This window comes from Cuculus canorus, chromosome 22, assembly GCF_017976375.1.
Source record: "Cuculus canorus isolate bCucCan1 chromosome 22, bCucCan1.pri, whole genome shotgun sequence".
In the NCBI taxonomy this organism is placed as follows: domain Eukaryota; kingdom Metazoa; phylum Chordata; class Aves; order Cuculiformes; family Cuculidae; genus Cuculus; species Cuculus canorus.
In genome coordinates, this window is record NC_071422.1 from 3625828 (window position 1) to 3652613 (window position 26786).

Below are 26786 nucleotides of genomic sequence, written 5' to 3' on the forward strand. Positions count from 1 at the left end.
CAATAGTCAAACAACTTCCAGATTGTTTAGCTTGTTCTGACTTTGAGAATTTCCTCTCCCACTAGATGCAGGCTTTTCTGAGACAGTTCATCCCTTTAATTACCGACATCCCTAAAAGTCACTTGGAATTCTGCCTTTGTGCCCAGTGGGGCCAGGGTGCTCCTTTCTTCACGCTGTGTACTGAAACATGTCACCTGCTCCCCTCCAGCTGCCCCAGGAGGTTGTGAGGTGCCCGCAGGTGGCACGTGGGGTTGATGACACCTCATGGACTCAGTGTTTGTTTTCCTATTCCCACAGCTCTATATCGTTGTGTGGGGCAAGAACCAGGTGCGTGCAGGAGCTCGTAAAAGGCAAAATCAAATGAAGGAAAACTTTTCTTCCTTTTGTCTTTTGACTGAAAGCTCTGTCCTCAGTATCCTCGTCCGCTACAATTTGTGGCACCCACGGGTTTTTTCTATGTAAATGACTGAAAAGTTCTGCTTTACAAATGAAGGATGACATGCTGGACTCCTCCCAGCTCATTCCACACTGGGGCGGGAAAGAAAAATCCCGCGCTTGCTCTCACCACATTGAGCTGCGATACGAGCTATAAGCCCGAATTGTCAGCAGCATTACTGTGTTGGAGCATGACACATTCACCCTCCCGTGCATACGTACGCAGCACCAGAAACCCTTTAATTAAAGCTGCCTGTATGTGTGAACACAGGGCAGAACCCAACACACCCTCCCCACACACACTGCAGGGATAGCACGCACTGGAACCAGAGCGGAGTCTGAGCAGCTCCCCCAGCTCTGCTTGGCCATCTGGGACTGCCAAAGGAACTCTTGCCACCCCAGGTTTTGCTGATGAACGTCTCCAGCGCTGTCCTTGTGCCCAAAGTGGCTGTCGGTCTCCTAATGCAATTTGAACACAGACTCTGGAGACCTGCATCGCCTAAGGCTCTCCTTCCCCGCGTGTGTGCAAATGCTCCCAACATTGTGCTCTGCAAAAACACAGTTCCCACAGGTATTCTGTGTAAGAATGGAGCAGAAAACAGAACAGGGAGGATCTAAGCCCACGCTAGCATCCACACTAGGAGCAGTGCAGGTGTACACCCCATCCACAGGAGCATAGACAGGAGCCCTTCTCTGCTCCTCCTCTGAAATGAGACCACCCTTCAGCTGCGAAATGTAGAACTCCGAGCCTGTGTGGGTTCAACAGAGCAAATGACCCCGAGGTCTCCCGCTAATGTGGCCCAAATTGATATTCTTGTCTTTGATTAGAACTGTGTTTGAACCTATTGATTTTCTGTTGCCTGTGATAAGTATTGCTCTCTGGGATCTGCTGGAAACCCCAAGAGCAAAAGAAGACATGCGCTTGCAGCACAGAAGGCCAACCAGATCCTGGGCTGCATCCAAAGCAGTGGGACCAGCAGGGCAAGAGACGGGATTCTCCCCCTCTACTCCACTCTCATGAGACCCCACCTGGAGTCTTGCGTCCAGTTCTGGAGTCCTCAGCACAGGAAGGACATCGAGCTGTTGGAGCGAGTCCAGAGGAGACCGCGGAAATGATACGGGGGCTGGAGCACCTCCCATATAAGAACAGGATGATGTGGAGCAGTTTTCAACTGAAAGAGGGGAGATTGAGATGAGATCTTAGGAAGAAATGTTTTGCTGTGATGGTGGGGAGGCCCTGGCCCAGGGTGCCCAGAGCAGTGGTGGCTGCCCCATCCCTGGAGGGGTTCCAGGCCAGGTTGGATGGGGCTTGGAGCAACCGGATCCAGTGAGAGGTGTCCCTGTCCATGTTAGGGTTTGGAACTGGATGGGCTTTGAGGTCCCTTCCAACCCAAACCATTCTGTGATTCTAAGAAATAAGTAAAGAGTGAGTGTAGGCCAAAGCATAATAATAATTCTCATTCATCTTTAGGATTGAGTAAGGCTGAAACAGTACGTATATGATGTGACATTGCCCTTTAAATGATGAGTCTGTGGGAGTCCTCTCTTCACTGGGGTCCTGGGCTGCCCCGACCGCATATTGCATCATCAGTATAAAATAATGTATCATCAGTATAAAAGTGCAAGCAATAAGATAAAAGAAATAAAGATTAAGTGCAAAATGTGCTCATGAGAGATAGCAGAGTCCACCAACACTCGACAGACACCCGTGGCAGCTGGCAGCATTGTGATCTCAGCACAGCGTAGAGCGTGATAGGAGCAGATGGTGGCAGTTATCCTCACATGGGCTTATTGGGGCCATCCTGAAAACCGGAGCGGTGGGTGCTTTTGGGACTCCTACCAACACCCAAATTGGAGCAATGAACATGACACGGAGCGTAAAATGCTTCTCTACATCTGGAGAGAAACAGCAATCCTAAGAACCACTGACAGAGATCATCTAGATCAACTAGACTAGTAGTTCTTGAGTAGTAGTCATTTAATTGCTGTTCATGAAATAAAAGATGGTTATCTCTCAATTCAGATAGTGTTTCAGCTGGCACAAATGTTTCTAGCTGGAGGTTCTTTGCCTCCATGCACAGCTCTGACGATGTTTTGTGCAGGCAAGATCATAAAGTCGCAGTGGAAGATGTTACCCAGTGATGCTGCTAAAGAACTGTTTTCATAAAGCTGTAGATAACCGTGAGCAAAAGTGCATGTGCAGAGAAAATTAAAGAATGTGAAGGATAATTGAGAATTAGGAGAGTGCTCCAGGAAATGTTCTGGGCAGTGAATTCTCAGAGATGTTTAATGGGATGCTATGGCCAAAGCCACATAGTCAGAAGAGCCCTGGAAGATGATTGGTACTGAACAGGGGAGGATGTGATTGATAATGAAGAGCATAAATAAAGGTAGGAGGTAAATGCACTTGATGAGGAAGACCAGAAAACTCAGGGACAAATCCATGAGGATAAGTAGAATTAGAATGAGTCATTTAAAAAGCAAATGTTGTTGAATTCCCAGCGGTGTTTGTAAGTCAATTACTGCTTTGAATCAGTGACATTGCGTTCCACATTTCTCTTGGGAAATTGAGTTTTGGCTTAATAAGGAACCATTTGATCAGACAAAATCTTTTCTGCCTGTAGGTGTTTACCGACCGCACATTTTGCCTTAACATTTGCTTTGAATAACAGATGGTTTGAGATTCCTCAGGCTTCCTCTGTGTCTCATTGGAAGGACTTTTTTTTCAAGAACTCAAATCCAAACAGACGTCATTGTGGCTCCTGGCTTAATGCAGGATTGCCCTTGTTGTTCAGGTGAAATCAGTGATTTGTTAGAGTTTTTAAGGGTAAAAAAGTGCTCGTGACTACATTTCTGAGCTTTACCAAAATTTGCCTCGTCTTTTCTGAGACTTTCACCCCCTACTTTTGATGCCTGGCCCTTTGGATAGAGGGGGGGCATCAGGGGAGATGACTGTCATTCAGATAGATGAGCCCATGTCTGGGTTCCTCTCTGCACCAGTAGGCAGAGCATGAGCCCTCACAGGGCGATTCGTCATGTGTGGGAAGTCCTGTCTCCCTGGGAAGATCAAATGAAGCCACTTGAGTGTTTGTTTCTCTTTGAATCGTAGAATCATAGTATAGTTAGGGTTGGAAGGGACCTTAAAGATCATCCAGTTCCAACCGCCCTGCCATGGGCAGGGATATCCCACTGGATCAGGCTGCCCAAGGCCCATCCAACCTGACCTTGAACACCTCCAGGGATGGGACATCCACAACCTCTCTGGGCAACCTGGGCCAGGGCCTCACCACTCTCCTAGTGAAGAAATTCTTCCTCGTGTCCAGTCTAAATCTGCCCCTCTCCCGTTTTTACCCGTTCCCCCTGGTTGTATCCCCACAAGCCTTTATGAACAGCCCCTCTCCAGCTTTCTGGTAGCCCCCTGCAGGTACTGGAAGGTCACTGTAAGATCTCCTCGGAGCCTTCTCTTCTCCAGGCTGAACGAGCCCAACTGTCTCAGCCTGTCCTCATAGGGAAGGTGCTCCAGCCCTCCCATCATCTTTGTAGCTCTCCTCTGGATCCGTTCCAACAGCTCCATATCCTTCTTATGTTGAGGATTCCAGAACTGGACGCAGAATTCCAGATGAGGTCTCACAAGAGAGGAACAGAGGGGCAGAATCCCCTCCCTCGCCCTGCTGGCCACACTTCTTCTGATGCAGCCCAGGACTTGGTTGGCCTTCTGGGCTATGAGCGCGCATTGCCGACTCATGTCGAGCTTCTCATCGACCAGCACCCCCAATTCCTTCTCTGCAGGGCTGCTCTCAAGCATGTCACCCCCCATCATGTACTGAAAACGGGGATTGCCCATTTTCCAGTGCCTCACCACGCTTATTGTGAAAAATTTCCTCCTTATGTCTAGTCTAAATCTTCCCCTTCTCCAATTTATAGCCATTCCCCTTTGTCCTATCATTCCATGCCTTTATAAAAAGTCCCTCCCCAGCTCTCTTGTAGCCTCCTTCAGGTACGGGAAGGTCGCTCTAAAGTCTCCTCGGAGCCTTCGGGCTGAACAACCTCAGCTCTTCAGTCTGTCCTGAAGGCTCTCTCGCTCACTCTCTCTCTGTGTCTCACTCCCTAAGCGGTCAGACTTGAGTGCGTAAATGCACAGTCCAGTGCTGTACACAAAATGATGCAATTGCTACTGTCATACTTCTTAGTATTTCACGCTGACCCAGCCCAGAGGGTCTGCCCGAGCTGCAGCCTAACGTCAGCTTCTTCTGTAGATCAAATTGCTGCTGTGACCATTTAAGCCTTTTCTGCATTTCCAGGATGCAGCCTTTGATCTCATTGTGACAGGGACTCACCTGGCTCTGTCTGGCTGAAATGTCTGGAGTAGCTTTGCTACTGCTGCGGGTTTTTTGCTGTTTATGAAAATCATCATCGTCTCTTGTTCCTGTTTTTTGGTTTTTTGTTTTTTGGGTTTTTTTTGGCTAAAAATGTCAACTAGAGCTCAGAGGAGAAAATCTCACTTTCCCTAAAAACCAGAAAGAAATCTGCAGTCTGTACACCTGTGTTGGAGAGCTCAGTACCTTTGGAAGCTGAGCAAGCTATTGCTGCTTTACATTTATTTAACAAGTCCTGTTTAAACATCCCTCAACAATATTAATTGTGTTAATAGTAGTCTCAATGTTTGAATGCTGCTCCATTCCTTCTAATGTGAAGTCAGTGACACGGTGGAGAACCGTCATGAACAACCAGAGTCATTCAGGGTGGAAGTACTCCTGGTAGTCTCTTGGCCAAGCCCTCACTCAGAGCGTGACCAGCTTAAAGCAGCCACTACATCTAAGGAAATATATTATGTTGGCTGATTCCTGTCAATCTTATAAATGTGGACTCTATTTGTAAGGCTGATTTGTTTAGGTTTTGTTTCCAAGCACTGGGGTTAGTTCTGGCTATGCTAGAAGATCTCTCATGAATGCTTTCTCTCCACATCTTTGTTTGTAGAAGATGTTGGTTTATGTCTTCTCCTTATTAAGCTAAATTGAGCCTCTTTCATCTCTTGCAGTACATCATGTCAACTCAGGAGATATCAGGAGTTCCAGGGCCACATGTGGTAGAGCTCTGAGTATCTCCAGGGGTGGAGGTCCCACAGCCTCTCTGGGACCATGTGCCAGTGTTTGACCACTCCCATGGTGTGTGTTTTGGGCGGGGGAGGAAGTCTTAGTATCTACTTGGAATTCTTCTTGCAGCTTGTATCTTTTGCTTCTATCAATGTGTGCCTCAGAGGAGAGCCTGACTGTCTTCTCTACACCCTCCTGTTGAGTAGTTGCAGGCAGCAAAAGGCCTTTGACTTCTCTTCTTCAGGCTGAGTAAACCCAGTTTCTTCAGTGTCGTCTTGTATGTCCGCTGCTCCAGCTTATGGCCTTCTTGGCAGCTTCTGCTGGACTCAGCCCAGCATATCTGTGTCCTCCTTGTATTGGGCAATCCCAAACTGGACACTGTACTCTAGATGTGGCCCCGCAAGAGCAATGCATAAAGGAAGGATCACCTCCCTCGACCTGCTGGCTGCACGCTTGCTGACACAGCCCGATCTCCTTAGCTACAAGAACATTCTGCTGACCTCTGTTCAACTTTTCCTCCTCCAGAACTCCTCATATCCTTTTCTGTGAAGCTTCTTTCTAGCTATCATCCCCACTCTGTCCTGCTGTGACAGGAGCAGGACTCAGACTTCTTTTTGTGGAGGCTGCTCCTCACCCCTTTTCCCAGCCCTTGAAGGTCCCTCTGAATCACAGCCCAGCCCTCCTGCTTTCTCAGCCATGCTTCGCCTCACCTCCCAGGCCAGGATCATCCACGAGCTTGCTGACAGCATGCTCCATCCCATCATCTCAGTCGTTAATAAAGACATTAAATATCATCAGCCCCTGAGGGACAGCACTGGTAAATCATTCAGGCTATTAATGGCTGAGTTCAATTTTATACTTCGTTCGAAGTTTTGAGTGCTTCCTCATAAATCAGGTTCTGCTCTAGGCTTCTTTGCAGCCTCTGACATCTACATAGGTCAGTGACTCAGTCCAAACATCCTTCTTCTGCTCTTTGTGACCCACGAGCTGTGACAGTGTAGCCACAGGGCCTGAATCCTGACTCATGGCAAACCCTGAGCTCTTCACCCAGCATTGTCCTGTGCAAACACAAGGGTATCCTATTAGCCGTGGTCCAGACTCCGTAGGAACCTGATTTAGGAGTGTGGTTTGGTGGAGCAACAAGATGGGTGGTTCCCCAGCAGTACTGGGTCCCTTCCCAGGGATGTCTGCCCATAACCCCTTCCTTCCTGATGGGAACTGCACTGAACCACTCTCGATCTCCTCCTGGGGCAATTGTTTCTCCTGTCTGCAGAAGCCTGTCTTCAGGGCATGGTCACCTCTCTGCGCTCAGATGCTTGATGGGCGTGATCCTCTGCTGGCCTCCACAGTGGGGCTTCCCTGGGTGTTCATTGAGGTGGCAGCTGATGCTGCAGAAATATTTAGGACTTAAAAAAAGAGGGAGGAAAGGGAAGGGAAGAGTGGCTCCACTGCCTCTCTCCACCAACCTGTGGATGCAGCTCTCCGTTTCCATCCCTTCCGAGGGGGACTCGGGACCAATCCCACCAGCAGGTCTTACGGAGCCACCGTGGTCTCTCTGTGGCGAGGAGTCAGTCACTTGGGAGCCTGCACAGCCCGTCCTCTGCCCTGAGCTCTTGTCACAGTTCAGCCCCACACGGCTAAATTTCAGCCGCTAAAACCATGCAGGTGAGATCCCAAAACTGTTCCCCCCAACACCCTCCAGGGAAAGGGGAAAGAGAAGTGAGAGGAAGAAGACTCGTGGGTTGGAAACTAAAACTACAGCCTTAATAAAAATAATAGAAGAACAATAACAGTAACAACAACAACAATAATATATACATATATCAGAGATTGTGACCCTACCCCACCCCTCGGTGGCTGTGGTCACCACCAGTGCTGCAGAGCAGACACGAGGGAAAAGGTCCAAGACTGGGAAAGAGCTGGGCCCAGGAACCGTATGTAGGAACACAGGGATCTGAGGTCAGGGGCAACCAGAACAGGTGAGGTTCTCACTGGATGTTGGCCGTCGCAGAAGAGGGCAAGGCCTCATGATCTGTCCATTTATCCCGAGTGTGACATTTATGGAATGGAATTCCCTGCTGGTCAGTTTGGGGTCACCTGCGCCATTCACCCCTCCTTGCAGGTGCTTTCCCTTCCGCCAGCTCGAGGATGCCTCGGTTCGGTGTAAGCATTGGCTTTTTTGCACACCAGTGTTATCACTTTAGAGAAGAAAAGTCTCAAAACCATGCAGTCGGCTTTCAGAGAATGAAGTTCCTTAGAATGACTGAGTTAGCAGTCAGAATTTGGCTCAACAGCTCTGCAGGAACAACCACCCGGAGCTGCGACCTGGGCTGCACCTCGGCCTTTGCAGCCCTGAGCTCTGCAGCTGCAACCGGAGCGACAGCTTCCCCGCAGCTGTGGCTGATGCCGGGTTAACCATTAAACCCGCTCCGCGGCCCGCTGGGGACACGGCATTGTTCTCAGGGCACCGCAGAGCTGTTCGGCCTCAATGGCACCAGCGGGGGCCAGTCCCCGTCCCATGGGCAGCTGTGGTGGCCGCGGCCCCGCAGTGGGATGTGGGGTGGCGGTGACGGAGGGGACAGGCGAGTGGCCAAGGGGTGCTGGGGCTCCTCATGGCTGCTGAAGGGGTGTAACACTCAGCACACAGGTGGGTGACCCCCATGCAAGGCAACGCCCCGGAGACAGAGACTGGGCATGGGACGGAGACTGGCACGGGATGGAGACTGGCCACGGGATGGAGACTGGGCATGGGACGGAGACTGGGCATGGGATGAGGATTGGCCATGGGACGGAGACTGGCCATGGGCGGAGACTGGCACGGGTTGGAGACTGGCCATGGTATGGGGACTGGGCATGGGATGAGGACTGGCCATGGGATGGAGACTGGCCATGGGCGGAGACTGGGCATGGGACGGAGACTGGGCATGGGATGGAGACTGGGCATGGGACAGAGACTGGCACGGGATGGAGACTGGCCATGGGATGGGGACTGGCCATGGGATGGGGACTGGGCATGGGACGGAGACTGGCTGTGGGACGATGAGTGTGCGGTAGCAGCCCAGGACCCTGCCTGGCAGGAAGTGAATCACCTCCGCCATGGGCTGCATGTCGGGCACTGCCGTCTCCTCACCAGGGCTGTCTCCTCCCCACATCCTGCTCTTTGCATCTTGGCGCTGCGAAATAGGAAACTCCCGAGTGTTTCCTTTTCAGAGAGCTCCACAAAACGACTGGAGGCCATGTCCTGCTGCCGGGCAGGCAGCCTGAGCGAGGGCACAGGTCGGAGAACAGCCATCGCCTTCCCTCCCTAAAGCATGCAGTCACCCTCCTACATGCTGGGACGTGCCTGTGGCCCAGGAGAGGGCAATGCCAATGCTGGGACATGCCTGTGGCCCAGGAGAGGGCAATGCCAATGCTGGGACATGCCTGTGGCCCAGGAGACGGCAATGCCAGTGCTGGGACATGCCTCCAGCCCAGGAGAGGGCAATGCCAGTGCTGGGACATGCCTCCAGCCCAGGAGAGGGCAATGCCAGTGCTGGGACATGCCTGTGACCCAGGAGAGGGCAATGCCAATGCTGGGACATGCCTCCAGCCCAGGAGAGGGCAATGCCAGTGCTGGGACATGCCTGTGACCCAGGAGAGGGCAATGCCAATGCTGGGACATGCCTCCAGCCCAGGAGAGGGCAATGCCAATGCTGGGACGTGCCTCCAGCCCAGGAGAGGGCAATGCTGATGCGAGGACGAGCCTGTGGACCAGAAGAGGGCAATGCTGATGCTGAGCACCAAAGAGGGAGTTCAGTTCCTGTCAGCAGCCGTTCTGGCCCACTCAGGGCCCCCTCCATATCAAGTACAAAGGGGCTGTGTCAAAAAACCGCTGCCACCTCTGAGCTGAGCTGGGAAGAAATCCACATTGATAGGGTCAGAGCATGCCTGTGTGTTACAATCCCAGCTTGGGGTGAGTGGCAGCAGGGAGGAGAGGCGTAAGCATTCGCAACTGCTTAACTCCTGGGTGGGCGAGTGGGTGGCAGCAGAGGGAAACGACAGCTTTCGAAATAGGGAGAAGCTGGAAACTGCACTGGCACGGTATCTTGGGGATGACTGCAACCCAGGTGAAGATTTCTGCCGAGCTGCAGGAGAAAGCCTGGCAGTGCTGGGCAGTGCTGACAGGCAGCAGCTCCCTCTATGCAGGAGGTCTCACCTCCTCCTCAGTGGCCACCAAATGGCTGGGGGTTGTGGTTTTTGGCTTCCAGGTCTTGCTTATAGAAGTTCCATCTCTTAAGGCATCTTTAGGAGACCGGTGCTGGAAAGAGAGGTGTCTGCTGCTGACGCAAGTCCAGCACACACAGGAATCTCTGCAGCCCAAGAGCTTGCGCATGGGCAGCTTACGCCGACTGTTGGGTCCACTGGTTGGATCCTCACTACTGCCAGTGTAGACCAGCGCGGGGGTGAGAGTCTGTCGTCTGTGCAGACCAGCAGACCGGGGCACTCATTCTCTCAGCTGTTTTTGGAAACCCTGTGTAACCAAAGTGAATGGACTGTGGCTCTTCTCCACAGTTACATTTCTTCTGATTTAGCACTCAGAAATCTGTTTAATTAAAAAGTTATTTATTTATAGTCTATAGTCTAACTTACACAGTGAGAATATTTGTATTCTGAGGTTTTATATTGATTTTAAGCGTTTCTTCTTTCAGGGTGAGTTTGCCTCTGTTCAAGGAATCAGTAATGTACCAGGAATACACAAAGTGTTAACCGACCACACCATTCACCAGCAAAGCTTTCACCTAAAAGGAATAAGAAATAAACATGGCAGAATTTACAGGTTACAAGGAAACCTCAAACCGGCACCTACGATTCAAATTGCAAAGTCTTAGTCGCCGCCTTGATGAACTGGAGGAAGCAACCAAAAATCTGCAGAAAGCAGAGGATGAGTTGCTTGACCTCCAGGACAAAGTTATCCAGGCAGAAGGCAGCAACTCCAGCATGCTGGCTGACGTGGAAGCCCTTCGGAAAAGAGTGCTGAAGATCGAAGGCAAAGATGAAGAAATTAGGAAGGCTGAAGAACTTTGCCGGTTAATGAAAGAAAAACTTGAAGAGGAGGAGAGCCTCACCCGAGAGCTAAAGGCAGAAATCGAACACCTTCAGAGGAGAATGGCAGAGCTGGAGAAGCTGGAGGAGGCCTTTGGCAGGAGCAAGAATGACTGCACACAGCTGTGTCTGAGCCTCAATGAAGAAAAGAACTTGACCAAAAAAATATCTACAGAATTAGAAATTCTTAGAGTGAAAGTGAAAGAACTGGAAGCGTCTGAGGACAGGCTGGATAAAACTGAGCAGAGCTTAACAGGGGAGTTAGAAAAAATGAAATCCTTAGCCCTGAGCTTTATCACGGAAAGAAAGCATTTTAACGAAAGAGAAAAGCAGAATGAAAAAATAATCCAGGAGCTAACACAGAAACTAGAACAAAACAATAAACTAAATAGGGCAGATCAAACTAGAAATGCATCCAACTTGCTGGAAAGGTCATCAAATAACCTCCTGGACAGAAATGATCTGAGAATTGAAGATGACTTGACTTCTGCATTGCCCTCTAAGGAGACCAGGAGGAAGGGCAGTGTGGATTACCTGAAACAGGTAGAAAATGAAGCCAGGAATAAATCAGAAAACCAAAAGAACAAAAATCAGGAAGACAATAAAGTGAAAGATCTCACCCAAGAAATTGAAAAGCTTAAAACTCAGATCAAGCGGTTTGAATCTTTAGAAGAAGAACTTAAAAAAATGAGGGCCAAAAACAGTGACCTGCAAGACAGTTACCTGAGTGAACAGAATAAAAACAAACTCCTAACGGGTCAGCTAGAAGAAATAAAAATGCAAATAAAGAAACAGAAAGATCTGGAGAATGGAGAGATCGAAAATGAAGATATAAGCTTTTCTAGCAGGGGAAAACATGACAGACCTAAATACCGGGGTGTCACAGCTGATTTGACAGCTGCCAAGCACAAACCGAGGGAGCTCTCACCACAGCAGCGGCGGGAAAGAGTGAGGAACAGAGATTTCTCTGTCAGTAACGACAGCTACAGCCACGGGAGTAGGCAGGCACCCAGTCCCAACCTAATGAACAGAAAAGCAGGAAGAGCATCTGGTGCATCTGCCCTTTCAGACGCTGCAGTGACAGACACAAAAAGACTGGAAGAGAAATCTTTGGTTTCCAGTTTTCATTCTGGTCAGAAGGAAAGCTGTGTCGTGCAGAATGAGGGGAAGAGATCAAAAGAGCAGCCGTCTGTCCTCAGCCGATATCCTCCTGCTGCACAGGAGCAGAAATCTTGGAAATCGCCTTCCAAACCTGCTGGTGACACAGGTCTGAGGTCGAAGGCTGAAAAGCCATCTCAGGTGCTCCGTGGCAACTGCCAAAACAGTGCTGATGCACGGGATGAGAAGTCAAGCAAAGGAGAATCAGTGGCTTCTTTGGCTGAGAAGCTGAAAACCAGTCAGGCAGAGGTCAGTGACTGCTCAGGGGACACGGTGTTCAGCAAGGGCAATCCCACTGCTCCCAATGGCACAGCCTCGGCGTACAGGTACCACCTCACCTCCCAGGTGTCAGCATCGGACTCCACTGCCTCTAAAGCAGAAGCAGCGAACACTTTTTCTGCATCACACAGACAGACGGTGGAAGGGAGGACTAAAAGATCAATAGTCTCCCAGGAAAAAGAATCTGCAGACATATCACTTGAAAGCGCAAAGCCTTCCACACTAACGAAGCGTTCCCATCGCTCCAGGAGTCAGGAGGACATTCTGCAGATTCTCACCGGTCTTGAGAAAGAAGACACAGAGCAGTCTTCAACTTCAGCAGCAGATCATGTTAATGTTGGCTTAAAAATGGACTCCAAAATTATCCAGAGTAACCAGGAAAAACTTAATTCAGATGAAGATTTGGGAAGAAGCAAAAGGACAACCCCTCAGTCAGAGTCTGAGCCAAGGAAGAAAGTCAGTTCCAAGCAGTTCTCCAATTCCAGGGGAGTCTTTAGAGCATCACTTTTTGAAAATGACAAAATTGCTGTAAATGATGAAGATTCCGCCAAGTGTACAAAACCATCAGATGCCACCACTGGAGGATTGAAATCCAGAAGGTCATTCAGCCCAAGAGAAGCTCTGAGATCAAAAGCTGTCATTAAACCTGCAATTGTTGAAAAGGATATGAAGGCAGTCATGGGAGGGACTATTCCTGAGGCAGAGTCAGAAAAACAGAAGTCTGTTGTTAAAATGGTAACAAATAAAATGACGAGCAGCATCACCATCTTCCCTTCTGAGCCGACAGCTCCGAGGACCGGTGTAGACACAGCAGCAAAGGAAAGACATGTTGCCACCAGCGACATCAGAGTTGTTCCAAATGAGCCTTTACCAGTAACAAACAATGTCCCCACACCCTTTGAGATATCGATTAATAAAAGTGCTCTGAAATTATCTGAGACTGACAGAATTGGAGAGGCAGTGCCAAGAAGTAAAGCGGAAACAGTGGTCTCCAGAAGCAGCATTATGATAAAGACGTCCGAACTCACGGAGAGGAACAGTGAGCCGCCTTCAGAGACAATCAGCTGGAAGAACCATGGCTCTTCAGATGCAACTTCATCTGAAACAAAACACGTCACTGTGAGAAGTTCCTGGAGAACGAGGCAAGGCGTACATTCCCTGGAGAATTCTCAAACCAAAGTGGAGAAAAGTGCAGCTTCCAGTGCTACAAATGTATGTAGGTCATCAGTGGACCTCTCAGAAATGGAAAGGAACAGTGCAAGGACAAACTCCCTGGAGCAGACCTCATCCAGGACCAGTGCCACGGCTGATTCCTGGAGCACCCCTGAGCTGGGATCCCGAAGGACCAAAAGTAACTTAAGCGCATCCGAACTGCTAACACGCAGGAGCTATGCAAGTGATCCTACAGCAGCTTCTGCTTGGCACCGGACCACACTACCTGTAAGTATCCTGTGTTAAACACTCTTTATCTCTCAGTTGATGAGGTTTTATAAGTTCCTTGTTCATTTTAGGGTGCTTGATTTGAAATTCTTACAGCTAATTTCCTGAACGCTGCCCTCTCTCTGCTCTGGCTGTCTTCAGTGGAGCATCTCATATGTGAAGTACCTGATTTAGACTTCTTGAAATGAGATCCATCTGCTTGGGTCTCGTAATGCCATATGAATAACTATACAGTAGCATCTGCTCTTGCCAAGATCAGAGAGGGTGTAGTCACAGCTTATGTGGGGCGTGGTATGCTTTTCAGAGTGGCTTTGCATGGCGCTGTCAGCTTGGAGTAGTAATGAACAAATCATGGCAAAGAGCAGGTTTTAATAGGATTGTGACTCCGGTGGAGCTGTAGCTCTAATAGTAGCTGTGGAGGTACAGCTCCTTTGGGTAAGAGCTGTATGGTTTCCCCATGTGAAACCAGAGCCCAGAGCTGGACTCTGAGCTCGAAATGCTTCCTGGGCAACTCCTAAATGGTGAGGGGTGGCTGATTCCACAGGGCTGCTCCCTCCTGGGTCTGTCAATACGCCACCTGGAAAGAAGCAAGAGCCATGCGGATGGCCGTGCTCTTTTCTTGTTTCCTTTGGTGGGTAGCAGTGAGGGGAGTCCCTCAGTGCAGGGCTGACATGCGCAGACAGTATCTGTTGAGCTGTACTTGCCACCGGAGCTGCAGGCTCCAGCGTATTTCAGGTGAGCTCACAGACACTCAGTGCTCCTCCGGTCCATGGAACCGCACAGCAGTCTCTGTGGCAACTCCCGCCTCTGCCCGTGGCTCACTCTGAGCAGCCTCTGGCTCTGCTCTGAGCAGCCACTGCCATCGCCTGTCTCCAGGAAGATCCCACCGAGGAATCTGACAGGGCTCGTGGCAGAGGGGACAGATTCATAACTGAATGTCTCTGGCGTTGACAATGATGAGGTGGAGAAGATGTGAAAGGAGTTTTACATTTACAAAACTTCTCCTCCCCTTCTCTGGCAATGAGAAGCACAGAATCTGCACCGATGTTTTGCTTTGCGGGGAGTCTGTTGCTGGTGTTAGGAAGGGTAGGTTGGTCTTCCAGCTATGTGTGGACGCTAAGAATACCTCAGGGACCTAAGGCTGCATTCATCAGCACCAGTGAGCGACCTGAATTACCTGTACTGAAGGGGACAGCCAGGAATGGCATCACCCAGACACTGTGTTTGAAGCAGCTGATGGAAATCGTGGGGACAAGGGCTTGAAGAACCCCACTTGTGTCATACCAGTAGGCTGGGAGATTCCAAGCCAAGATCATCTCCCTGGTCAGGGTCGCTCAGGGGTTACAGGCAGCCTGTACTTCTCTTCCATGAATCCATGGAGAACTGAGGTTGGCCTTTTGCATAATGGCAACTGATGTGCTTGGGAAACGAGAGAGATCCATCCCTGGGACTCCCTTTATCCCAGAAGCTGGAATTCGCAGCACCCACAGGCTTGAATCTCAGAGCTGAGGAGGTCTCCACTCACAGCAGGGCTCACACATGGTCATTTATGGAGCTCTGCAGAGCAGACTCTCAGCTATTCCTTTCCCGGCCAGCAGCGCACCCCGGGCTGGAGGGACTCTCAAGGTCAGATCAGATTTGGCAGCTCGTGGGGTGCGTGCAACAGCAGCAGAATTGCACCTCACTGAGCAGCCTGACATCTGCAGCATCCTCCTGGTGTCCCTGATGAATTGGCTGCCTCCCAGCCCTGCCTGTGTCTGCAGTGACAAGCAGTCAGGAAAGAGGCTGTGTGGCTCACACGGGGCTGTGAAAGGTTGAGTAGCTCTGCACCACATTGTAAAATAAAATCACCCTAACACCGCATTGTCGGAAATCTGAATTCTTCATCATAAAATACGTGTATTTTTAGCTTGTAAGTTAGGAGCAAGAAGTTACCCTGGGAGACTGCAGATACACAGATAGGAAGTTTGGTGTGTTTGGCAGCTCAGGTTATTTCCTGTGCCCTTGGAAAAAAAACCTGCCTTTGAAGGGTATCTTTGGGCTTATGAGTCTATCACAAGCAGTCTGTTTCTGCTGGGATCTGTGTTTCGGTTAAGATGTGGTTGTTTCTCTGCCAGAAGACTGGCGCCCATCCATGCTAACTTTGCACATTCAGCTTTCACTGCCACCTCTTCCACGCTCCACTATCCAAAGTCTGAGATTGCCTTAAGAATCCTATTTGGGAAGCACAGGGTCTGTGCTGATTTTGCCAGAATACATCTTCAGCCTGGAGAAGAGAAGACTCCGAGGAGACCTTATAGCAACCTTCCAGTACCTGAAGGGGGCTACAAGAAAGCTTTTTACAGGGGCAGTAGTGACAGGACGAGGGGGTATGGCCTTAAATGGCAGAGGAGGAGATTTAGACTAGACATAAAGAGAAAACTCTTCACAATGAGGATGGGGATGCCCTGGACAAGGTTGCCCAGGGAAGTTGTAGCTGCCCCATCCCTGGAGATGTTCAAGGCCAGGCTGGATGAGGTGTGGGAGGTGTCCCTTCCCGTGGCAGAGGGAACCAAATCATTCTATGATTCCTCTCTTTCATGAAAGATTCCTGATGTCTGACCACTGGTTGAGTCACCACTGAAGGCTCAGCCCCTGCCCTTTGCCGGTCCCTCAGGACAGACCCAGACTGAGCGCTGGAAATGGTTCTTGTGAGGAGATGCCAGGACAGAAAGGTGGTTTCAGCCTTTGATGTAGCACACGTCCCCCGTGAAGGACAGGAGGTATTGGCAGCTCTTAGCAATATGTGTGATCCTTGCAGCGCTGCGCTGGGAGCCCCCAGGAGCAGGAGGTGTGATGGGTGGGTGCTGCTCCCTCTTGTGCTCACTGCCAGCCTTCCCAGGCTCCCAGGAAAGACCTGAAGTGATGCAGGACCTCGAGCAGTCATTTCATTGAGTTTCAAGTTTCAGATACTGCAGTCGGTCTTTCTCTGGTTTGATTTGTGAAAATGTGCAGTGGCCCAATGAGTTCAAAGGCGTTGGCAGGCAGCAGTGCGAGGTGAGTACACGTGAGTCATTACTGTTGTGGCTGTCACCCTGATGTGGCTGGAGCTGAGCTAGGTGCTGTATGAATTAGCTAAAAACCTGAAGGGTGTTTAAGGAACAGGTGGATGAAGTGCTGAGGGACATGGTTTAGGGAGTGTTAGGAATGGTTGGACTCGATGATCCAATGGGTCCTTTCCAACCTTGTGATTCTGTGATTCTCCCAGTGAAGCCATGTGTTCCTTCTTCTTGTGGGCAGATCTCATGGAAAAGTCTCCCTGACAATGTCCAGGGCTGTGCTGCATCTCACCCTTTCTTTCCTTTGCTTCGGGACTGACAGAAGGTGCATCTATCACCGTGTCGCCCTCACTGACTCTACAAAAGCTCCTACTCGAGCAGCCCAGGCGCACCACATCACTGTGTGTTCATCTTTCCTTGGACCTCATTAGCTTTCCATTCTGGTCTTTGTGAACCTGGGGGTCACAGTCTGTTCCGAGCAGCTACCCAGGTGTTCGTTCCCAGCTGACTGTCCTTCAAGGTGCCATGGAGCGTGCTGAGCTCCACACCAACCCGGCACTGTTGCCATACCAGGAGGTGGTGGTCTGCATTGCTGACACATGCTGTGTGGCCAGCCTGACTGCCCTGGCTCAGCTCTTTGTCTACGAAACTCTTTGAGACCCATGTGTCTGGGTTGATAGCCATAAATTCCTGTTGCCTGATAGCAGAGACGGAACTGACACTGTCAGATGCCCAAGAGACTGGAGGACCTCTATGCTCACCCTTTGGCCTCATCTCTGAAGGCAATGACTATCAGAAATACAGAATCGCCTGTGCCATGCTAAGCTGTCTGGGTCCATCAAGATGGCTGCAATTCATAAAACTAAAATTATCACCTCACTCTTTTGACCAGCCTGTCCCACCATGGTTATCTCTGGCCCATGGTTGGTTGGAAGTCCCTGTGGGACCTGTCCCTGTGTTGTGCCTTTTCATTGAGGTGCTGCTGCTGCTGCTCATGTCTCATTTCTTTTGTAGGGCTTAGATTGTACGGTGGAGTCAGGTCCAGTGTTAGCTGTACGTGGGGCCGGCTCAGGGCAGATATTTGCCCGTCCAGACCCACGGGATGTCACAGCTTCTTTCTGAGAACCCACCAAAGCCTGATGACCACCTCAGAAATGTTTTTCTGACAGGCACAGGGGCTGCTGCCTCTCCTTTCAAATTAGTCCCACCAGTGCCTGCAGCCTCTTCACAGGGCTGTGCAATGCGTGTTTCAGCAAACACAATGCCATCCTCGAAGGGAGCAGAGCCAATAAAGCCTTCAGGAGCGCAGTGCTGCAGCTGCAATCTGCCCAGCGGCCAAATACCTTTCTGCAATTATAAGTTCAATACTGGACGTGTTTTGGTTCCGATGTTGACAGGATGGTGCCTTACAGTGTGCTGGAACCTGTACATAAGGAGGTTTTCCAGGTAGCGACAGCAACCGCAAAAGCTCTGGCATCTTCCTGGGGAGTGGAGGCTGACGGGGGCTCTGTACCTCTGTGCCCCACAGCAGCGTGCAGCCTTAGTAAAAGACAAAGGTGCCCCTACCAGGAGTCAGAATCCCAGGGAATTATTCCATAAACGTCTCTGCAGACATTCAAGAAAACATGAGTGAGTTTAAAAGTGCTATTTAGATGCCAGGAGCAGAAAAACAGTGCAGGACACTGCCCCAGAGAGTCTCACTGCCACGAAAATGGGGGAGTCAGGTTCCTGGGCACCCCTGCCAAACTCAGCTAATATTTTTAAGAAACTGCTTCAGTCTTTGACCCGTGGGGTTTTCTTGAGCCAATCATCCCCTGTGGTTCCAAGCACACAGGGCCCAGCGAGCCATGCAGGCTGATCTATGCAGGGGTGGCAGACTCCATGCCCATTGCTTGGCTTAAAATTACTGGATGGTTTAATAAAGAAATAATCTTGATGACCAGCCCAGGACCAAAAACCTAACGTTATTGCAGACCCCTTCACGGTCCCTGAGTCCCAACCTTCTTTATTTTCCTTTGCACAGGATGAAGGCAAAGATTTTGTGCCTAGTTCCAGAAGGAAGCAGTATGGCTCTTCAGAGTACCTCTCGCACGTGGACACGCCAGGGAAAAGGCCGTCTGCTAAAATGGAGCTGCAGGACCCTGAATCCAAGCCCCCATCACCAGTGGGTCTCCAGGCAGAGGAGCAGGTATGGGAGCTCAAGGACCTTCCAGAGAGTTACAGGGCAAGAAGCAAGTGTCTAAACTGACCTTCTGGGAACATAATTCAGAGAACTTGTCCAAATGTATGTAAACCCTTTAGGAGAAATCCAGTCTTCAGTTAGTACTGCCCAGAGGCAGAGGCTGCTGTGTCACTTCACTAAATTATTCTACTGGTTGCCTAAACTGGTAAAAAAGTACTGGTTTATTTTTCTGTTCTAAACTGATCTCAGCTAGCTTTAAGGCTAAAAACATTTCCCAGGGAATACGAGGCACTGCATCGAGTCATCCCCTGGTCCAGGTTGGAAAAAATATTGAAGAGACCAAATCAGAGCCCCAGACTTTCCTGCTTCAGCTGGCTGCTGCACCACGAGGGTGCTTGTCTGTTGCTACATCCTCACTGGTCTGCCTCCTAAAACACCTCTTTCTGGATACACAAAGTAGAAAACGGCCCACATTAGAGTGACCATCAGTTATTGCCTGAAATATAAAAAAACGTGTATTCCAGCCTCTTCACGTGGGGCTTCCTTCAGAGGAAGCAGGGGGCCAGGCAGCCTCCTAGGTACACAGCCATGCTTATGCCTGTATAAAAGACTCCCTTTTTCCCCTGGCATTCCCTCTTTGCCTGGGCAGCCGCCTGGAGCAAAGTGCAGGTTTGCGTTCATGGATCACCTGCAGTAGGAAATACCTTCAGAGCTCAAACCTGTTGTCAGTGTCTTTTACCGGACATGCACCGGTGTTGCTGAGTGTTGCCATGACAGCAGAGCAGGGCCACGGCCAGGCAGCTGAGCACCAGACACGGTCCTACCTCTCGGTGATGCTGCAAAACTAAGAGCTCAGAGAGACACGTGGGTGGCTGAGGAAAGAGACACCACAGCGACGGTGTGTGGTCGCCAAGGGTGTTACCCACAGTGACATTCATCTGATGCAGACTGCTGGACTTGAGGCTGTGCTGTGTTTCCTTTCTCTGCACAGACTGGCTCACCAGCAAATAAAACTCTGGATAAAGTCAGGTCCGCGTGATACACGCAGTGTCATTTGAATCTTCTGTGCTGCCCAGACCTCCACTGGCTGTAACAGGAGCCTGAGCACCTTGCACGTGGAGGTGCGCTCTGAAATGAGATCAGCTCCGTTTCCTCTGTGCTGTCAGGGGTTGCGCACCTCATCTGCCAGATCCATGTGCGGGGTGTGGAGGTGGGTGCCGGGTATGCTACAGCATAAAGAAGGGTAATAAGTTCAATAAAGGGTAATCACGATACTCTCCGCCAGAGCAAAAATGCTGCCAGAGGCAGCTGCAGGTCCTGGTCAGTCTGTGATGCTGCCGGGTTATCTCTTACAGGGTGCTTCCCGTGCTTGCCGGTCAACATCTCGGAGATGAGTTGTATTCCCTTCCACTCAATGAACACACTGCACAGCGGAGCAAGAGGCAGGACAGCACCGAGTTCACGGGTGTCATCTCTCCAGAGGCTTCAGTGAGCCTGAAACCAGTGTTCTAACGCGATTTGCAAGGTACAGGAGCTTTACCAGTCAATTCTTTTTTTTCATTGCTGAAGAGGCAGCTGCAAAGACTTTGCTCAGGGGACTCCCACTTCTCATCTCTGTACCTGCAATCTTAATCTTCTCCATAGGATGACAGGTCTGTCTCCATATGGAAACCCTGACTGCATAGCTTCTCTGAAGAATGGTACTCCCTGGACAAGAGAGAACTTCTCGTTAATCACTTGCAGTTAGACAAGATTCCAGCAGTATCCCCTTGAATACAGCCCATCACCCTACAACAGCTGTCCTCCACGGCTCCACAGCTGAAAACCTGCAGTTTCTAGAGAGAATTAGCACTCTCCTAACACAGCCTTGTTGGCTTGGGTTGTGGTCACTTCAGTACCTGTGTCCCTAGCGCCCTTCGTGTCCAGGCAAGAGGGAACCATTCCCCAGTGGTTGCTTTACACAGTAAGAGGGAAGGAGAGCAGAAAATATTGTTTAAAAGCAATTACTGTCAGTCTCTGCAACAAGCTTTGCATGACCTACTCATCACCAGCTGAGCTCTTGCACCAAGAAGTCATCCTCTGAGCCAAACTAACAGCAGTTCGTGCAGCAGTGACTTCCTCCTGACTTGGACTGGGGGTGCTTTTTTACCTGAAACTTTCTGTCCATCACGCTCTACAGGCAACAACTCTGCTGCTTAATCTCAGCAGCTGAGCTCTAAGGGAGAGGAAACAAGGGTGTTTCCTCACACACAAGCAGAATGTCCTTGTTCTTTCCAAAACCAGGGTGGAGACAGCAGGATTGGAACCTAAGCTGAGCTCCAGTGTGGCTAAGCTAGGCAGCCTCGGGCTGTGCCCCTCTTCAGGAACACCCCATCTGCTGTGTCTGGGACCCAGATGTGGTCAGGAACGGTTTGCCCCGCAGCACGATGTTATCCTGTCAGTGCCCACAGTGCCCACTGAGTGCAAATGGCATCGCTGTGGGGGAGACAGTGCTGCTGGAGCTCCAAGAGGTGCTCAGGTGTTAGATCAGCATCAGCCCTGAGCAGGGGGATGGCATCTGGCTCACCCCGTCAGAGCTCCTCCAGTCCTTCCTTTCCATCCCTCCACCCGGCTGCAGGGCTGGCCCTTGGTTTTCTCATCCTGTGCACAAACACCACTGACGCCCTAAGGGCTTTCTTCTGCCTCTTGGAGACATGTCCCTCTCTGCCGAGGGACAGGGATGAGGCTGAAGCAGGGAAAACGTTCCTGATCTGCTCTGGGGGTGCTGCAGGAGTGGCTGCAACCCCGCAGCTCCCAGGGCTGAGTTGCACCCCACACCCATCCCCACGTCTCCCCTTCAGAGGAGCACCAGTGCAGCAGCGCACGGGACTGTCTGTACGTGCGCACCTCTGTGCCGTGTTCCCTCCCTGTCCCTTGGAGTTATACGCCTCAATTCTGAGAGGCAAAGGAATCGAAAACACAGAGCTGGGTGGAAAATATCTATTAAAACATTTCTATGAAAAGAAAAATATTTTTGTTTTGTTAATAAAGATTGTTTGGAGGAAAGGAAAACTATTTTTGAAAAAAAAAAAAAGTGTTTCCTTTTGCAATTTTAAGATGGTTTCCCAAAATTATATTTTTAACCCTTCATTTTATTCTTTTGTATTTCATGACATATTTTTGTGTCAAGTTGCATAACGACAAAAAAGATGCTTTTAAATTAGTACAAAGTGACAGCGCTAGTAAAATTAAATTATATTAAAATAAATCCCACTAACTGCTCTCTCTCACTCCTGACATGTCAGTGCTGGTCGAGAAGGGGATAAATGTATCAACAAATATAAAAGGAAAAAAATTTTAAGGTCAAAATCCAAACTAAAAGTGAAAGAAACTGAAATTCTGAAGTTAAGTTCGGATTTCTGAAGAGGCTCCTCCTGCCCCATATTTATCAGGAAATATGGAAACTCGCACAGGTTTTGTAATCTGAAACTACAATGGATTTTTTTTTTTTTATTGAGCCTGTGAAGTTGCAATATCACCCTGAACATCCTGCCCTGCGCAGAATTAACGCTATGGTGAGATCACCACCACACAACAGCAGACATTCCAGATGGGCTGAACGGCATCCGCTCCTCTTGCCGTGCGATCCTGTGGGCTGTACGGCGATGGTAACCGGAATGACAGCCTGACGTGCTGCATCCCAGCGGGGCTCTTATGGGGCTGGTTTGCTCTGCCAGCCTCAGGATGCTCCGTTTGGACTCAATCTGTCCTTTATTTTCATGTTAAAGAAAACATTTTCCTTCAGAACTAAGTCTGCTGCCTCGGGGCCGCTTCCATCCATCGCGTGGGATACTGCAAAACCACCTCCAGGCCAGTGCTGCCCCGAAGCCTCCTGCAGGACCTGCTTGCTGAACCTGGGAGCTCACGCCTCGGCATGTCCCTTCCTCTCCAGAAAACGAGTTCCCTCTGTGCTGCTAAGCAGCTCTTCAGCTGCGTAACACCCCCAGTGACTGTCACCGGGGCAGAACCGCTGCTGCTGACCCGCCTGGCACTGCAGTTCGGTTTCCCAGAAGCCGTGTGTTTAGGAGGGACCCTCCTCCCGTGTCACCGCCCAAGGCTGGCAGGGTGGCGTTAGAAACAGCCAGACAGCACATCCACACTGCCGAGGATGAGATTTTGAGCAGCAACTGCACGGCTTTCCTCCCCGTGAGGAATCCCTGCTGCTGCGGGACTGTAGTCCACGTCCTGCTGGACGCTTGGGTGCCCGTACCCATCCACGAAACCTCTTTCTCATGGTCTTGGCATGGATCCCTCTTAGCATGGTGCTTCCAGAGCTCCAACTGCTCTCGGTCCTGGCTATGAAAGCTCTGCATCCCTGAGACGCGCCGTCCTGGGTTAGGTCAGGCTCCCCTGTACCTCCTCACAACACTGGTTTACCCACCGGCTTTTCAACCCCACAACTCTGTATCTAAAGTGCAACAGAAAAGACCACCAGCAGCAACAGCTGTTGTTTTTTTTTCCCTTCTGTCAATCAGAACCAGGCTTTTCCTTAGCCATGGACACCAGAGGTCTTCACCCTGCTGCTTGGTGGGCTCATGCTGCAGGAGCCCCAGCTACGGAGCCAGCAGTGCAGCTCTTCTGGCTCTGCTCTCCTCAGGTGATGTCTCTCTGTTCTCCTGCTGCCTCAGACCCTTATTCACTTATTTTGCAGCACACACCATGAACTCCTGCTCAACTCAGCCTCACTGCTTGTAAATAATGGACACAAATGTCACTCAGTAACTGCACACTGGGGTTTTATCACAACTGAGATTAAATCCAAGAAAGAAAACCCTCCTCAGAAACGGAAAGGGGCCAAGCTCTCTAATCGCAAGTGCAATAGGAGTTGATTGTATTACTGAACTTCTAGCAATGACTTCAGGAAACACAATGTGTTTTACTCAAATTGCACACTTTTTTTGAACAGCTGTAAGATAGAGGATATGTGTAAATATTGCTATAACTGGAGAAGTATTTGTAATTTAGCATATAACTTTAGCAGGCTTGTCAGTGGGCTTGGTGATGGCACAAGGCTGCACATCAAGCCCTCGGGTAATTCCAAAGTTGTAAATGTATTTGCTGTACAGAGGAAATGCGTCAGTGCTCACATCTCCCAAGGAAGCGGAGCCAAGGTCCCTTTTGGAGCGCCAGCAGCTTTCCCGAGAACGGTTGGCATCAGCAGTGTCACAGAGGGGTTCCTTCGTGTCCAGGAACACCACAGCAGTGTAACACCTCTCAGCTGCTCGGGGAGCACATGGAGTCGTGGCTGCACAGAGCAAACACCGCGTGTTGTCAAACTGCAGCGCCTCCAGGAAAGGAAAAGGATGTGAAGGCACACTCGGTGCTTCGAGAGACACTTGATATCAGCAATTCCCTAGCTACAGGTCAAAGCAATAGTCACATTGGTGTCATCTCTAACATAGTAGACCTCATCTTTGCCACTTGCACATCACTGGAGTGGTCCCAGCACTGTTCCGGGGCCAGGTCTGTATGTGAGGAAACCTGAAGCCATTGTTCGCAGCTGCCTCTGACAGTCAGCAACCCAAGGACCCAGAGGATCACCTTCCTAGGCTGCTCAGCATGCGGGGCGGGCTTCTGCCTTGGGGAAGCAGCACTCCAGGCTGCATGGAATGTATTTTTAAGAGAATAAATCTATTTTTTTGTATTTGCAGACACGTATTTGGGCTGGTGCAGCATAGTTGTAAGACAAATAATGCAAGAAAACTTTTCATAATCACAAACTCATACAAGTTAAGCAAATTTTCCAGGGTTATGGAAACAAATGTTGTGTCCACTAGAGCTATCAGTCAGCACTGTTCCACACTTCCTGTCTTGGCACACTCGGCAGAGGGAAGCCAGCCCTTCCCTCCTCAGGCTGCCCGTGCAGGAGATCCAGATGGTGCTCACCTCCTTCCAATTACACAGTGCTTTTAGTCTGCATGCCAAATGTAAACACACACTTTAATCTGCATGTCTCTCCTGACTTAAATGCTGTCAGCTCTACAGTATATAACCAATAAAAACTCTTCTCTTTTTCCATGTTTGTAATGTGTTTATGGCTCCGGTTGAGTCCCTGCAGTGTCTGTTACTCGGAGGTACTGATGGCCCGCAGTGAGGAGCCGTGGCAGCTCCAGGTTGCGGCGCGATGTTTTAGCGTTGAGCCTGACTGCCTTGCTCTTAGCTTTTTGCCTGTATCCAGGCGGATCCCATACGTCCATTCCTAGGCTGCATTTAAGTCACAAACACTGCATACGCAGCAAATCAAGTTGAACACAGCCACTCTCCTCTTAGACTGGATGCCCTGGACTTGCTGAGAGCCGGCTGGAGGAACGAGCATTCCTACGGCGGTAAACAAGCTGCTGCTTTGTCAGCCTGCCTTCCCTCACCGGTTAGATTGCACTGGACCCCAGAGCCATGGGCCATCTCTTGGAAGAAGCTGAAGGATACGGTCATCAGTACCAGTGGCAAAGTCTCCTGCACAGTGCCTGATGTTTTGCAGTCTGGAGGAGCAATTAGCACTTCTCCTACACAGGATGAGCGCCTGCGGCTATAACCACTGCATCTGGAGAGAAGTACCGTGAGTTGTAAGGGCCCCTGGGCACCACACTGTATTTTCAAAAAGCTCTTTTCCTTATATTTGGGGGTTTTTTTCTATTTGGCTGCAAAACCGGCCACATTTACAGAAGCTCTGTTAAATGGGTCGTTAGTACAGACTGATGTTGTAGGAGCATCCATAGCTGTCACGTGAGCTGCTCTTCCCTGAGTAGAGCTCATTAAACAGAGCTACATTCCTGCAGACATTCCCTCTGTGAATACTGGTCTAAGAAAACTGACTTTTGGCTTCGCTAAGACCCCTTTCTGTTCCAACTCACGTAAGCAGCTATTGAGCATTCTTCACCTCCTAACCCTCACTGTAGCTACAATACAATCGCCGCTGCAGTTGGCTTGCTTACGACAGCAGAGATCTGAAACATCTAAGTGAGAAATTATTGTCCATAGCTTCCACACGTGCTCCAAGTCTCTCCCCAACCAACACCTTAAGCACATACCACAGGGCAGCTCTTTCCTGTGTTGGTGATTCAAGGCCAGGCTTGCTGCTCCTACCTGACGACATAACAGCGTGTGCCCTGCATGAATGTGGTTGCTGCTGAGCAACGAATCTTCACTTCTCTCCTGAAGACTTTTTTATTCTGCTCATTTTGATCATAGAATCATGGAATAGTTTGGGTTGGAAGGGACCTTAAAGATCATCCAGTTCCAACCCCCTGCCATGGGCAGGGACACCTCCCACTGGATCAGGCTGCCCAAGGCCTCATCCAACCTGGCCTGGAACACCTCCAGGGATGGGACATCCACAACCTCCATGGGCAACATGTTCCAGTGTCTCACCATTCTCATGGTGAAGAAATTCTTCCTTATATCAAGCCTAAACCTGCCTCTCTCCAGTTTATACCCATTCCCTCTTGTCCCATCACCACAAGCCTTTATAAACAGCCCCTCTCCAGCTTTCTTGTAGCCCCTTCAGGTACTGGAAGGTCACTATAAGATCTCCTCAGAGCGTTCTCTTCTCCAGGCTTAACAACCCCAACTCTCTCAGCCTGTCCTCCTGTGGAAGGTGCTCCAGCCCTCCGACCATCTTTGTAGCCCTCCTCTGGACCCGTTCCAACAGCTCCATATCCTTCTTATGTTGAGGATTCCAGAACTGGACACAGTATTCCAGGTGAGGTCTCAAAAGAGAGGAACAGAGGGGCAGAATCACCTCCCTCGCCCTGCTGGCCATGCTTCTCTTGATGCAGCCCAGGGGACAGTTGGCCTTCTGGGCTGCGAGTGCACATTGCCAGCTCGTGTTGAGCTTCTCATCAATCAGCACCCCACGTCCTTCTCTGCAGGGCTGCTCTCAATCACATCATCCCCTATCCTGTACTGAAATCGGGGATTGCCCCAACCCAGGTGTAGGACCTTGCCCTTGGCCTTGTTGTACCTCATGAGATTCACACAGCCCCACTTCTCCAGCCTGTCCAGGTCCCTCTGGATGACATCAGATCCTTCCACTGTAGCAAC

General features: G+C 50.2%; 1 protein-coding gene across 1 annotated transcript in view; it reads left to right on the forward strand.

Moving 5' to 3' along the window:
* Positions 1-24762, forward strand: part of LUZP1 (leucine zipper protein 1) — a 45252-nt gene extending 20490 nt beyond the window's left edge. The window contains exons 2-4 of the mRNA XM_054086530.1: positions 10217-13487; positions 18549-18713; positions 20063-24762. Coding sequence (XP_053942505.1) covers positions 10329-13487; positions 18549-18713; positions 20063-20101 — 3363 coding nt within the window. The 5' untranslated portion in view covers positions 10217-10328 and the 3' untranslated portion in view covers positions 20102-24762. The remainder of the gene's footprint in view (positions 1-10216; positions 13488-18548; positions 18714-20062) is intronic.
* Positions 24763-26786: the final 2024 nt, after the last annotated feature.